The sequence below is a fragment of the Notothenia coriiceps genome, unplaced genomic scaffold, assembly GCF_000735185.1.
Source record: "Notothenia coriiceps isolate Sejong01 unplaced genomic scaffold, NC01 NC01_scaffold00037246, whole genome shotgun sequence".
NCBI classification, from domain to species: domain Eukaryota; kingdom Metazoa; phylum Chordata; class Actinopteri; order Perciformes; family Nototheniidae; genus Notothenia; species Notothenia coriiceps.
In genome coordinates this window covers 23,303,021-23,316,785 of record NW_011369947.1, presented here as the reverse complement: position 1 = coordinate 23,316,785, position 13,765 = coordinate 23,303,021, and the positions used below count along the sequence as shown (strand labels likewise).

Sequence of the window (13,765 nt, the reverse complement as noted above, 5' to 3'; positions counted from 1 at the left end):
ATTGTCATAATATTTCTACAGGACCCAATCATCCACAAGTGTACGTTTTTTACTGTATTAACACTACAATACATTTGAAATACTGTAGCAGGATTTTTACCTGCCTATATTTGTATTTAATGGGAGTATTATTGTTTGAATTGAATTTTAACCTGATTCAACAACACATCTCAGTCAGTGTTGGCCAGAATGTGATTTAAGTTAGATTATGCCAACTTAAAAGCATGACTAGAATACCGCATATGATGTAATTGCATCTGCCTTGGGAATATGATTGTTTATGATGAAGAAACAAAAAAAAGAATAGGATGAACAAATTGTAGCTGACATTCAGAGGTAAAGAAGGAAGTCATTATTAGTTTAAAGTTGTCTTTTTGCAGGTGGAACTTGTATACAGTATGAGGTCTCACATCATTGTAGTAGGGGCAGTTGGTGGACTCCTTCATCGACGTGTACTTCTTCTCGTCTCCGACCTCCACACACACCACAGGGTCCATGTTGAGGCCGATGAGCTGTCGGGCCTCGATCACCGTGATGCTGATCTGAAGGGAGACATAAGCACATGAGATATGAATCAGAGTTATCTCCAACAGTGGCAGTAATACAATCATCATACATCATGAAACAATACAGAACTAACACTGAGGACAATTTAAGGCAAAAACTAACAAATTGACTTTTCCAAAACAAATGATTCTGATTCCAGACAAGGAGTGCTTTTGCCAGATTACACTTTATCGTTGGACGGAAAAACGAGATCTCAGTTAAAGGCATCTTCATCCAAGTAATATCCCTCTGGTCTAATTAGTCCTTAGATAATGAACAGAGGGAAACATGAAAAGAAAAGGAAGTCTGCACCCTAGGATTAAAGCAGGCTTTCATTCTGGTGAATTAATGTATCCACAATGTTCTTTGACAAAATGGGCCTTGAATATAGGCCGTGAGTATGGGAGGACAGTTAGACAATTATTCTCTTATTTATTTTCTTTGATGTTGTGGAGATAAATTGCCGTCACACCGTTGTTATTGTTCTGCATATATGGGAGTGGTGTCTAGTATGTGCTTTTCCGAAATGATGGTTAGTTTTTCTTCAGAGGGAAGCCTAAAGTTTAGCATCTTCTGCATTCACATTGAAGATGTACTTTGGCTTCTTCCTCTTTCAAATCATCCTGCCAGTTGTACATCAAAAAAAAGAAACAAACACACAAACACACACCTGATAATCCACTGGGCGTCCAGAGCTTGGCTCCATCTTGATATCTGGCTTTGACCTTCAGAAACACAACACCATTTTGTTATTACATTCTCCTGTGCTCCAACAGAGGTGGCAAATGATTACAGACTCAATTCCAAGTTTGAATCTGAAATTGTGCATGCTGCCGTTTTTCCATTTTCCCAGGCTGAATGTGTTTATTCTAAAAAATGTATACCATCAAAAGGCATAACTTCAAGTTATCCTGCAGCATCAGCAGTTTGAGGTGTACAGTACTGAGTGAAACATTAAGGATGTGTGTGTGTGTGTGTGTGTGTGTGTGTGTGTGTGTGTGTGTGTGTGTGTGTGTGTGTGTGTGTGTGTGTGTGTGTGTGTGTGTTTGTGTTTGTGTTGGAGTGTATTCCCCTATCATGAGTGAGCCACATGTATAAGTATATAAAGGGAAGTGGGACGCCGCATTTCACAAAGGAGAAACAAATAGAGACCTCTTATTGGAGACGTTGGTGGTGACGGCAGTGACGGAGGCCAAAGAGATGGTGTCTGGGTCCACTGTCCCGGCAAGACGCATCGCCTTCCTGTCCAGGTCCTCCATTTCCAGGACCGCCGGCTCCTCTGAACGACAACATCATAATCAAGACCAGTAACATAAGCAATGGCGACCATCATCAGAGAGAACAGAAAATGTGATGTTGGCCACAGCAGTGCCTTCTAATGAGGAGACTGAGGTCATGGCTTCTCTATTTTCTGGGAAAGTTTGGGTGGTTTACTTTACGCAATTAAAAACACTCAAGGTGGTTGGGTATTATTTTCTTTTATATTTCATTTTTAACTAGCACCTGTTTCGGATTTGTAAACATACCTGTCTGTACCGACCAGAGGTTGCGCTAGACTTTTTCACTGCCCGTCATTTTGACGGACAGGATCGTAACATTTCCGTAAAAATTACCCGTCGGTCTTTACAGGGGCGGGGAGAGAGAGCATGCTCGTGAACTGTCAACCGTCAAAATGTGACTCAGACTTCGGACTGCTTTCAGATTTTTCCGTCATTGTTAAAAAAATCCGTCATGGACTGAAAATATTCGGTTAACGCGACCTCTGGTACTGACGACCCAGGGGAAGGTCAGAGAATTTAAATGAATATCTGTATTTATTTGCCAAGACTTGGAAGGAAAGGGGTGATGTATGTATGTGAGCAATAACGTGTAGATTTGAGTGGACTGTAAACTGAGGCGGGTGTGATTTTTATGTAGATCTTCATGCATGTTATTTATTTCTGGAATAAATAAAAAAAATTAAAATACACACTCAATGTATATTAATAGGCTTATTCCAGTACTTTTGCTTTAATTGTCAATGTATATTTCACTAGTTTATCTTTGAGTCTGGGTAACATTTTCTCAGGGAGGGTGGGCTCAGACTTCAGTAACTTAACGGGCCTATATTTGTTTCCTCTAGCTTACTTGCAACATTTTAAAACAACTGTGGATTAACTAAATCTAAATATTATCTTAAGCTTGGGTTAAATGGGCCTTGTCTTGTGTCTTGAGGGTTGTTATACCTGCTAGTTTCTTGTGATCATCCTTAGAGCTCTTGATCTTGCCGAGCTTCATGGCTGAGAAGACTCCCTTCCCTGCTCTGAGGGAGGAGACAGAGACAGAAGATAGGAGAAAAAAGAGAGAGGGGTCATACTGTATATCATGATGAAGTGAACCTTTTTACTTTTTTTATTTAATGAGATGATTTTTCCATCAGTACACTCAAAACCAAAAAGAAAAAATGTATAAACTTTAGTGATAACACTTTGTACTGAACTTGCCTCAGACTGAAAAGCCCATGAACCTCTCGTGGACTCAATCAAAATGCAACTCAACACCACAACGTTTGTCTTGGATGTCTTTTTAACTCGGCTAGACATTTAATTCATGTGGATTTAATCCCTCTTCGCCAACTCTCCAGACCCTCAATCTCAAAACAAAGAGTATCCTGTGTCTCCACATTGATAATATCTGGATCATATGTCACCACATCAACAAAGAGCTGCTGATGTCATCAGCGGGACGACAAACGAGGGGACTTAATAATTAAAAATAAGTGTGACCGTCCAATTTGCTGCGGATATGGATACATGTCAGGGAATTAATGAATAGGAAGGCTCTCCTTTTGTTTCTTCAAGCACAGCCGAGTCTATCAGAGTTGAATTTCTGCTCTGATCTTTCCCTCGTTATTCTAGAGGCAACCTTTAACCTCTTTTCATTGGATAAAGACAATTGACAGGTTCGTGGCTAAGAGCCAAGAGAGATTTAAAAGTAAAAGCCTGGAGGCATGGGAATAAGAATAAAAAGAAAGACTCATCAAAATGAAGATAAAAAGCTTTTCCAGTCAAATCAAAGCCGGTCACGCCTGAAAATGTGCACTTGGATTCTCATCCTACAATATAATATAATATAAAGTGCAGTTTGACCAGCTGACAGTTAATTAAATAACAGTAAATGAATGAAAAGCTCAATTGTTACTGAAACCCTGAATCAATTAGATAATCAATAAGCCAATCTGCGGAAAATGTAAGCAATTTGTAATTCACATTTAATAGACCACAAAACGAATTAACTAACTGGCAAATCAATGTATTGATAATTAAGTTATTGTGCATTGCAGCCCTGGTTAAATGCAAAATGTGATGTTCCAGTTATCCAGTCAAGCTTGTTGTCCCATCCAATCTATGATACAACAATAATCTACCAAAACTAAAAGACAAACACACAATGTGTGAACAATATGTTTTATACATACCACATGAAAGGCTACTGATCTCCACAGAGGTTGATCACAATACAAATCCCTGAAAAATATCCTCCTGCAGCTTTCTTATATTTGGAACTATATTTCCATACTGTTCACCTGTCAGGTGCAAATCCTCCAGACCAGCCATGCAAGATAACAAATGCCCAGGAGGGAGGAAGGGAGGGAGAGAGGAAGAGGTGGAGGTACATGGCTGAAAGTACAGAGAGGAAGAGGAAGAGGGGAAGGATGGGGGGGGTGGGGCTCTGTGCAACACTACTGTGCTACTGTGCTTTAACACACAGTAGAGAAAACACTGAAGGTGTTTGGTCAACTATGCAGATGATAGCGGCAGCAACTTACTCTTTGGTCAAATCAGTGAGAGGAATCGCGGGTCAAATTGCCACCAGAGGAAAACAAACGTTTAATAACAAGAGTAAACCTTAGTACCTTAAACCTTTTCTGATTGTAAAGTCATGCGTACACACCTAACTTTCCTTTCTAACATATTTTTGCCACAATAACAATGTCATGTCACTTTCGCCTTTGCTTCACAGAGAGGTCACAGTTACACATCAAGAGAAAATAAACATAGGTTGTTATAAGAGTAGTTAAGTTATTAAGTCATAGCAGGTAAAGACAGCGACCTGCTGATACTCTGTTGGCAGTAAGAGAGCATCCTCTGCACAAGAACAGCAATGGTCGACCAAAGGAGAGGAGAAATATACATATTGAGGCATCAAACTCCCTATAATCTTTTTCTTTCATTTGCCAAGCCGCGTTGAGAGTGCATACAAGGACAAACATCAGACACAAACTCTTTCAGCAGCAAGCCATGCCTCGAGTGTCAAAGGAGATTTACCTTGAAAGTTTTTCACTTGATTTTATTACATTACCTGTTAGATGCTTTTATCCAAAGCGCCTTACATACTCAATACTGTGGATAATCCCCACAAGAGCAATGTTGGGGTGAAGTGTCTTGCCCAGGGACACAACGACATGCTGACTGCAGTGGGGTTTGAACCACTGATCCCCCTGATCCGATCACCAATGCACCAACCCACTGCGCCACACGCCTGTTTATAAACAAGTCATCCCTCGATGCAGAATTAATGACACATGCATTTATCAAATATGTCAGTGATGGGCAAAATCCTGTTCACAAGTGGGGCTTCCAATTAGAGTAAATGGAAATATGCAAATGTTCACTTTACTTTGGTGGTTTGCAGAGGAAACTCTAAAAGAAAATATAGAGGAAAGTTGAAGAGGCTGTTAAAGCCATTATTTTCCTTTCCTTATTTTTCCTTTGATCTGAAATAATAAACACCATAAATGCATCAGTGACCGACTGCAAATTATAACTGATCATCAAGCAAACACAAACGCTTTGAATGAGGCATGAAGCTATGTGTTGCAGATATAGAGAGAATAAGATAACTGTTGCAAAGCCAGCGTTTACATATTTGAAACAAAACAGAGGTCTCAGGCTACATATGAACATGTTGCACGTGCTGAACATTAACTGAACTGCATGTCTGGGGGTGATTGAGCGATAATCAATAATACATGAGAGCATGAATAAGTTGCTCAATAATTCCCAGGGTTATTCGCCCATACCGAGCAGCTTGATTTCCATCTCCGCCATAAATAGCGTCCCAAACTGTGCATGTTATGAGCATATCAAAGATGTGCATGTCAAGCAGTGTCAGGAGCAGAGGGGTGTTCAAAGATGTGGCTCTGAACTTGCTGCCAGCAGAGGGTCAAAGTAAGACATAAGTGTTGTTTTTCTCCAAATTGTAATCGCTTTCATTGCTTTCAGTAAAAAACGTCAATGGACAACTCCTGTCTTGAACTTTTTTAGTTTAAGCTTGCAGTATATCTGTGCTCCTGCCCACACTGTGAGGGCAGAGGACTTTCTTTGAATTATATCATTATATATCAATATTGTCAAAATGTGGAATCCCTTTGTAAAATGTGGTGGATGATAAAAAAAAAAATGAACCACCAGTGATCAATAATTCATTGACATATACTGTCCGTTCTGCTCGGGGGGGGCTCTGCTGAAAGGAGCTCCTACACACCTGTCCCCTCACTCACTCACACACACCTGACCCCACACACACACACACACACACACACACACACACACACACACACACACACACACACACACACACCAGAGCTTCTAGCATCCTCTGGACTGCAGCCAGACAACGATTCGTTCTACCCGATAACACAGCAGGGGGTTGAAAACTCTCACAAAACCAGAACTCTCTTTCCTGAAAGATTATCGAATGCTCTGCAGTGCTCTTGCTCTAAATACTTTCTCATTCATTCTAGAAATACCTATAATGATTTACTTGGTGCACTTGATGCCTTGTGCTTCATTAATGTTTTCCAACTTTTAAATGTTTTATGCAGTGAGACATCTACTTCTACATGTCAACAACGGATAAAATGGAACATCAATATAATTTTTCTCAAGTGCTGTTGTGTATCTGCTCAGAACGTTAATTGATGCAGCTCTTTTGTATGCCTGTGATGTTGCAAATGTTTGCTCATAACTTTAACCTCATCAGTGTCACAGGGTAAGAAGGTAATGCAAGTTTAATGCCCTTACACCTTGAATAAAAGCGTGCTTAGAGCCTTGATGACCTACATTAGCACAAACAAAACATAAAAAAGGGATAAGGGCTGTTTTTTTTTATGTGTGCATTAATCTGATAAAACATATACCTCCAGCCTATTTTACAGTGTGTTTGTGTGGGGGATACACCATCTACATAATGCAAACTAAGGAAGAGAAGCAGCATGGTAGAGGAACATGAAGTAGGAGTAGAAGAATGCACATTACAAAACCACTTTTTCTAAGAATAGCCATCACTGTTAAAATGTTAATATTCACTCCAAATAGCACTCTTGCATTTTTTACTCTGTTATTGCATCAACTGGGCTGGAAATACAAAAGGATTCAGACTACGTTAAAAGGCTTTCAGAACAAAATGTTCCCTTTTTCTCGACACCCCGGATGTCTTAGGGACTCCAAAGAAATTCTTAAAAGTAATGATCTCTAATGAGAAGAGATCCTTCCTCCTGTCTGGGACAAACACACAGGTCATGAAGAAACTAGGATTACCCCAGGAGGCATGTCTTCTTTTTGTCATTGTCTGCTCCCACATCAGGGCTTGGAACAGAACAATAACAAGAGGAGCTGACATACCGTCACAAAGGCTTGGAAAAAGAAGTTCCACTGCAAAGTACAGCAGCGCTGAAAAAAACACAGAGCAGCCCCGAGGCAATACAGCTACACGAGAAGAAAGAAGGGATGTCAAAAATTCAAGAGATAGCTGCTTCAATCCAGCATCTGTCTCTGCAGCATGAGAGAAAGCAAGAGAACAGATAACAGTACTTCAGATAATATAAAAAATACCTAGCCTATGGATAATGAAAAATCCCATTATAAATTGAGTGTCTAGATTAAAAAAATGTGAAACTCAATAAGTCTCAAACTGAAACTCTGTAAATTTGATCTGCTTTTGCAGTGTGTCAGCAATGTTTCGACTCACTGGTCTGAAGGGTTTTCGTTTGCTGACAAGAGCTTACAGCTTTCGACAAGCTGACGGCTGCCCACAGTGTACAATAAATAAAGATGTCTAAAAAGCACCATATGTGAAGAATAACGTAACGCACAAAATCCACATGTAAAAGGAATATACCGATACTGTTAAACAATAGCATGTTTGTGTTTAGCTGACATGTCTGTTGTTATGGATGTTTCCACTGGGAGATAAGAGGCCTGCAACATCTGCATTATTCTGCATGTGAAGCCGGAGCGAGCAGTCTTTGAAGACACAGTAAATTACACTTATGGACAAATGAATCCCAAGCAGAACATTTGAATAAATAATTGAACACTTGTTTCAGTAAATCCTTTCAGCAGAAGCTCCACCCGGGCAGAATTGTCTCCTTTGAGTGCCAATCTGATGTTATGCAAATTATTCATGCATATTAAAATAATTTGAACAAACACAATGACTCTTTAAAGCAATTTCAGTTTCAGTGAGGCAATGCCAAATTCGTTATAAATATGTTCTGCAAGAGAAAGAAGATCCTGTACTGTTAGCCTGTTGCACCAGTGTCAAAGTAGCATCTAACACTAATATGCAAACTCATTTCATCTCTTTGTTCATTTTCTTTTCCAGCGTTTGATGTCCACAGATCAAAGGACAATCGGAGCCTTGGATCCATTCTCTTGTTGTCTGGCACATGTGCTCCCATGCATGCACTATTCAGCGGATCTGCTACACTGGCAGTGACACCCCCCAGAGGTTGATTTATTTATTAGGAATAACAAAACCCCTGCAAAGCCGGCGCATTATGCTGCATGGGCACCGCCATAAATCATTCTGCAGGACCAGAGATGATGAAGAAGCTGCAGAGGGACGTTCAACTTTGGGCTCAATTTCACTCAATTAAGGGGATAGGGAGGAACGAATACGCCATAACAAGCCACCTACGCTCTCATGCAGTCATAATGAACAGATATAATAAAGTGAATTCCCCTCTGAAAACAGAAATATGCCCAAACTCTCCCGTAAGCAGCATACAGTACATGACCTTTATGCTGCAGGCAGGTGATATAATCGAAATAGACAGCAGTAGGCTGAACACCGAGTACCATGTTTGTTCTTGCACTGCATTTGTGAGTGGGAGGAGTTGTGTTTACGTGTCTCTCAAGTGATTTAAATACACAGTTGAACTCTTAAACTCTTAAAGCTTTAAGTTCAAAGTCTCAGATTGACTTATGGCCGCAGATGAAAACTATTTTTGAAGTCTGGAGATGAATAACAGCTAGAAGTGACAAGAAGATGTTAAAGAAAAAGTGACATCGCTGAGAATAATGAGATCTGCATGAAAGCGTCGGTAAAACAATCAAAGAAAAAACCACAAATCAAAAGGACTCACAGAGATTAAAGACATCCAAGCTAAACTGTTCATGGCAAACTGGTCGTTTGCTTGTGCCACAAACCTGAAACCCATAAAACAGCTGTACAAGAGGGCTATCAAGGTGTTTGACAGAAAGCCACATTCATACCACCACTGTACCATCCTTGAAAAACACAATGTCTTGAGTTTTGACAATTTTAAGTCTTTTAAAAGTATGTGTTTTTTTTATAAAGGGTTACATGGACTGGCCGCCCCACCCTTAGGGGAATTCATCCACAAAAAACACACTGGACGCTGCACTGGGTCAGAAACCAGAGGAGACTGTGAAGTCCACCGTAGGCGTAGGTGGACCACTTTCGGTCAAAATGTACTTTCAATTAAGGGCAGCTCATTCTGGAATAGCCTCCCAACTGAGATACGGGATTGTCCCACTTTGAACAGTTTTAAAGGTCAACTTAAAGAATAGTTGAGAAACAAACAGACGTGCTATCACCACTAAATGCACTTTAACACAGGGGTATCTCCTCTTGCACTTGATGGAGCTCTTTTATCTTTTCCATTACATGTTACTTGTTAGACGCTTTTATCCAAAGCAACTTACATACTCAATAGTGTGGGCAATCCCAACAGGAGTAATTTGGGGTGAAGTGTCATGCCCAGGGACACAACGACATGCTGACTGCAGTGGGGTTTGAACCTGTGCTCTCCTGATCCAAATACCAACGCACTAGTCCACTGCGCCACAGCCTCTTCTCTTGCACTTTACATGTCGTAGCTCCTACATTGTACTGCCATGTGGTTAATGCTCTTTCTGCATATCATGTATTTATTTTTGCTATGTATATAAATGTCATGTTCTAAAATGTTGGATGTGAGGGACTACGGATGGAAATTAGCTAAAAGCTCAAATCCGGCATATTTACATTTTGAAGCATAAATTGTTAAAAATATTCATCAATGTCCCTCTTCAAATAAACGATGAAATGAAATGAAAAATGACATTCTATGTATTATTTCACATCCCAGAAGAAGAACAGAGTCATCCCCGGTAATCATGTCCTGCACACTAACATCGCATTTCCAGAATAAGAAACTTTTACTGGCTGACTCAGTCAGAACTCAGGAAACAATTAAACATCGTAACAACTTTTAATTCTGAAAACCTCTAAAGCAGAAATCCACTGAGCAGCTGGTGAATCAGGCTATAACGGGATTCGGATGAGAAGTGACAAGGCTATTAAAATCGTTCCACAGGCCCATCAGTCCGGCCAACACCGGTGTGAGGTACATGAGAGGTGGATTTGTTGGGATTGCTGAGAGTTAGTTGGCAATTTCTCAACAACTCTCAAATGCCCTAGAGCAGCCCTTGCCAAGTCTGACTGACAGCTCTGTGGAGCAACTAGATAACAAGTGCCCTTGTCAAGCAGCAAGGACAAAGAGCTGCTTCACCTACAGAACGTTAAGGAAATGTGATGAAAGTTGATGTGAGACCTCATGAGCTTGGTGATTGCTTTCATCCCACTTCCATTGAAGTCTTTTACAGTATTTCTCCACAGCAGTACTTTTTGATACAGAAACTAAACACTGGGTATGTTGTGTGATACCCGTGGGATGCTCTAAAAGTTAAGTTTATTCAAATGTTCTTATTTTCTTCACGTTGCTTCGAGTCTCACATCGGCAGAACATGAACAGTTTTTTGATTCTATGCTGTAAGACAGTGCAACTTCGCCGTTCAGTGTCAACAAACAAAAACAAAAGACATGCGCCCGAAAGCATTCAGCCTCGCACATACAGAATTCTTCACAGGCCGATTCGACTTTACTTTATAATGATGGATTTAAGGGTCTGGCAGTGCAGATAGTCTCACTGGAAATCAATACCACCCACAGATAATTTCACATATATTCAGCAAAAACACAAGAAGCAAACACAGAAGGAGACTTAGTCATACTGCAGTGCTGTGGGGCTGGGGGCCTTACAGTTTTTCACCAAACCTTGTACAGGCTTGGATTACTTGTCAAGTATTATTAACTAACTGAAAATGCAATGTATTATAAAATACTTAAGCAAACCATGCAACTTCAGCTACTATGTTTTTTTCTTTCTGCAATTTGAAAGTTTGCATAGATGTACATGATACATTTTGCATCCAACCAGGGCCAACAGAATCCAATAATAATTTTTAAACCCTTAAGTGATGGTGGTAAAAAAAACTCCTTTCATTCCTACAATGTTTTTATTATGACATACCATTTCTGTACACTTAGAAGAGTACTCAACCAGCAGGGACATATGTTGCCTAAAGCACTATCTGACAAACAGTGTACAGTTCTCTTTTATAAAACCTGCCACCCACATTACCCACAATGCAACTCAACCACTGACCCTTCAGTTAAGTGGATGCGTTGTGCTAGAAGCAAAGATACATTTTCATTTTCAAACTTGCAGTTTTCAGCCCCCCCAAGTCTCTCAACTCACTTAAGGCAAAGGATCAGACTTCACGCAGCGTCCTTTAGAGCCAAAAAAACACTTTGTACACCTTTTTGTAATCTAAAAATCACAAAGGTAGGAGTTGATCGCAGTCCCTGCAGTCAAACAGGTTGATGTATCCTTGGGCAAGATACTTAAACCGAAATTGCTCTGCTTCTGTAAGAATAGTTGAATGCTGACTTGTATATGTAAAGTGCTACGAGCGGTCGTAAAACTAGAAAAGTGCTATATAAACTTGCTATAAAAATGCAGTCCGTTTACCATTGCATACTGAAACTTCACCGTTTTTACCATTTGTGAAGTTTCCCTTTAATTTGAGAACCCCTAATGTGCCAAATTGAACAACCATATCCGTTAATTAAGAGAAGTGACACTTAAAACAATTGACAAGACACTTCTTAGATCAAATGCTACCTTCATTCTTCATTTTATCCCTCTTAATTTAAGACGTCGTCATTTGAAAGTTTCCTTTGCTGTGCGTTTAATTCAAACTTTGCACGAACATCAGGCACATTTGTATCAAATACTAGCATGTTTACAGAATACTCTGTGTCAATCTGAATCTCACAATCTGCTGGATGGTTTTTGGTTTTTGGTCAACAGTGTCTGGTGAATATATTTGTTGATGTTTTTCCCCATTGTAATTAAGCACAGGACCCTTCAGGCTAGGGCTGCTCAATTAATCATTAATTGTAATCGCAATTACGATTATGGCTTGCAACGATTACAAAAACATTGTAATCGAAATAAAACGATTATTTTTTTAATATTATTATTACTTTTTTTTGTTTTTATCATTTTTGTTTTTGTTTTGAATTATACTTAACGTTCAGGGTAATCAACTGTTAAAAACATACTATACATTTTTTTCTCCAATAAATTGATGTTTTCAAAGTAAATGGATAATCGTTTTCAATAATCGTGATATCAATTATTGACCCAAATAATCGAGATTATGATTTTTGCCATAATCGAGCAGCCCTACTTCAGGCTGCACAACAGGTACAGATTTTACAACATCTGGACAGCATAAAGCATTATCAGTGCGTGCATGCGTGCGTGTGTGTGTGTGACTCACTTCCTGAAGGTTGGTATGGACCCCTGTAAGGTTCGTCCAGGAGGCGTCCCAGACCCGTGGCTTTGACTTGACAGCAAGCTCTCAGTTTCAAAGGCGAACATCCCATCACGGTCGTCAGGAACATCCAGGAACTCCCCATCGCTCCACACTCCCACTGCGCCATCCATCGACTGGTATTTGATCTCTATGGTAACGCTGGTCTGAAAACAGCATGAAAGCAGATGAAAGTCAGCCAACGTTATTAGCAGATAGCTAATAAGCTTTTATTTCCATACAGGTCAGAGTGCAGATTTTAATTTTAAGCATTTGTACGAAAGATTATTTGATCATGAAGCATCAAAACCATTTTTATATCTACAAAATTAGCCACTTTATTAAAATCAAACTCTTGAGCAGATCTCATTATTTCCCCATTCAGCTACATCCAGTGTGCCTCTGTATCCCTCTTCCAAAATACAATCCCAGGTCTTTATGACATGTCCTAACAAAAAACTACAACTGCAAAATTGAAAGAACAATTGTTGTCCCTGACACTAATATCATTTGTCAGCGCTGTCATTGCTGTTATAAATTATACTCCTTCAGCTGTCAAGATCATTTCAAATTACTTAAATAAGCCCTGTGAACCAGAAGCTTGCGAAATCCTATAGAAATATAACAAATGTTCAGCTTTGTTTGAGAAAGTAGAGTGCGGAAATTGTATTGAACCCTGTACAATGCAGTTATACACAAATATAATACCTCACCATCTGTGGTACTGCGACCGGATATTTATAAATCGATCTAAACCTTTAGTGAGAGAGTCAACACCTCCAAGCTTAGCCTCAAATAAACAATAGCAATTTAATTATGTTTAGAAAAGTTCTCAGTCAAGGCAACAAACCAGGACTATTAATCATCTGTTTTACTGGGGGGGGGGGATTCGGACTGAAAGTGAGTGTTAGTTTAATCCCGTCCAGAAACATTTGTGACATCGCAGTTTGTCTTCTCTGTCTCCCAGGGACTCGTGTTTGGAGAATATAATCCTCCTGACGATGACCTCATCTTTAATAAGAAGCGGACAATTTATTCTACTGACAAAGACGGATGAGAATAGAACATTCTCGGGGCTCTCGTTCCCCCTTTCTCCCTCCATGTCGCTCTCGATTTCCAACATCCTTTGCAAAGCAATCCCTGTGGTCCACGAGGAGTTGGGAGTTGTCACTATGGCAACCACACCAGTGCAGTTGTAGGTACAAGGAGTTATCTCTCAGGGTGTG

General features: G+C 39.9%; 1 protein-coding gene across 1 annotated transcript in view; it reads right to left on the bottom strand.

Moving 5' to 3' along the window:
- otofa (otoferlin a) overlaps positions 1-13,765 on the bottom strand; it is a 934,066-nt gene that overhangs the window by 609,327 nt on the left and 310,974 nt on the right. The window contains exons 4-8 of the mRNA XM_010795238.1: positions 12,507-12,706; positions 2,772-2,848; positions 1,699-1,825; positions 1,217-1,271; positions 411-542 (exon numbers count right to left, since the gene is read on the bottom strand). Of these exons, the coding sequence (XP_010793540.1) occupies positions 411-542; positions 1,217-1,271; positions 1,699-1,825; positions 2,772-2,848; positions 12,507-12,706 (591 nt within the window). The remainder of the gene's footprint in view (positions 1-410; positions 543-1,216; positions 1,272-1,698; positions 1,826-2,771; positions 2,849-12,506; positions 12,707-13,765) is intronic.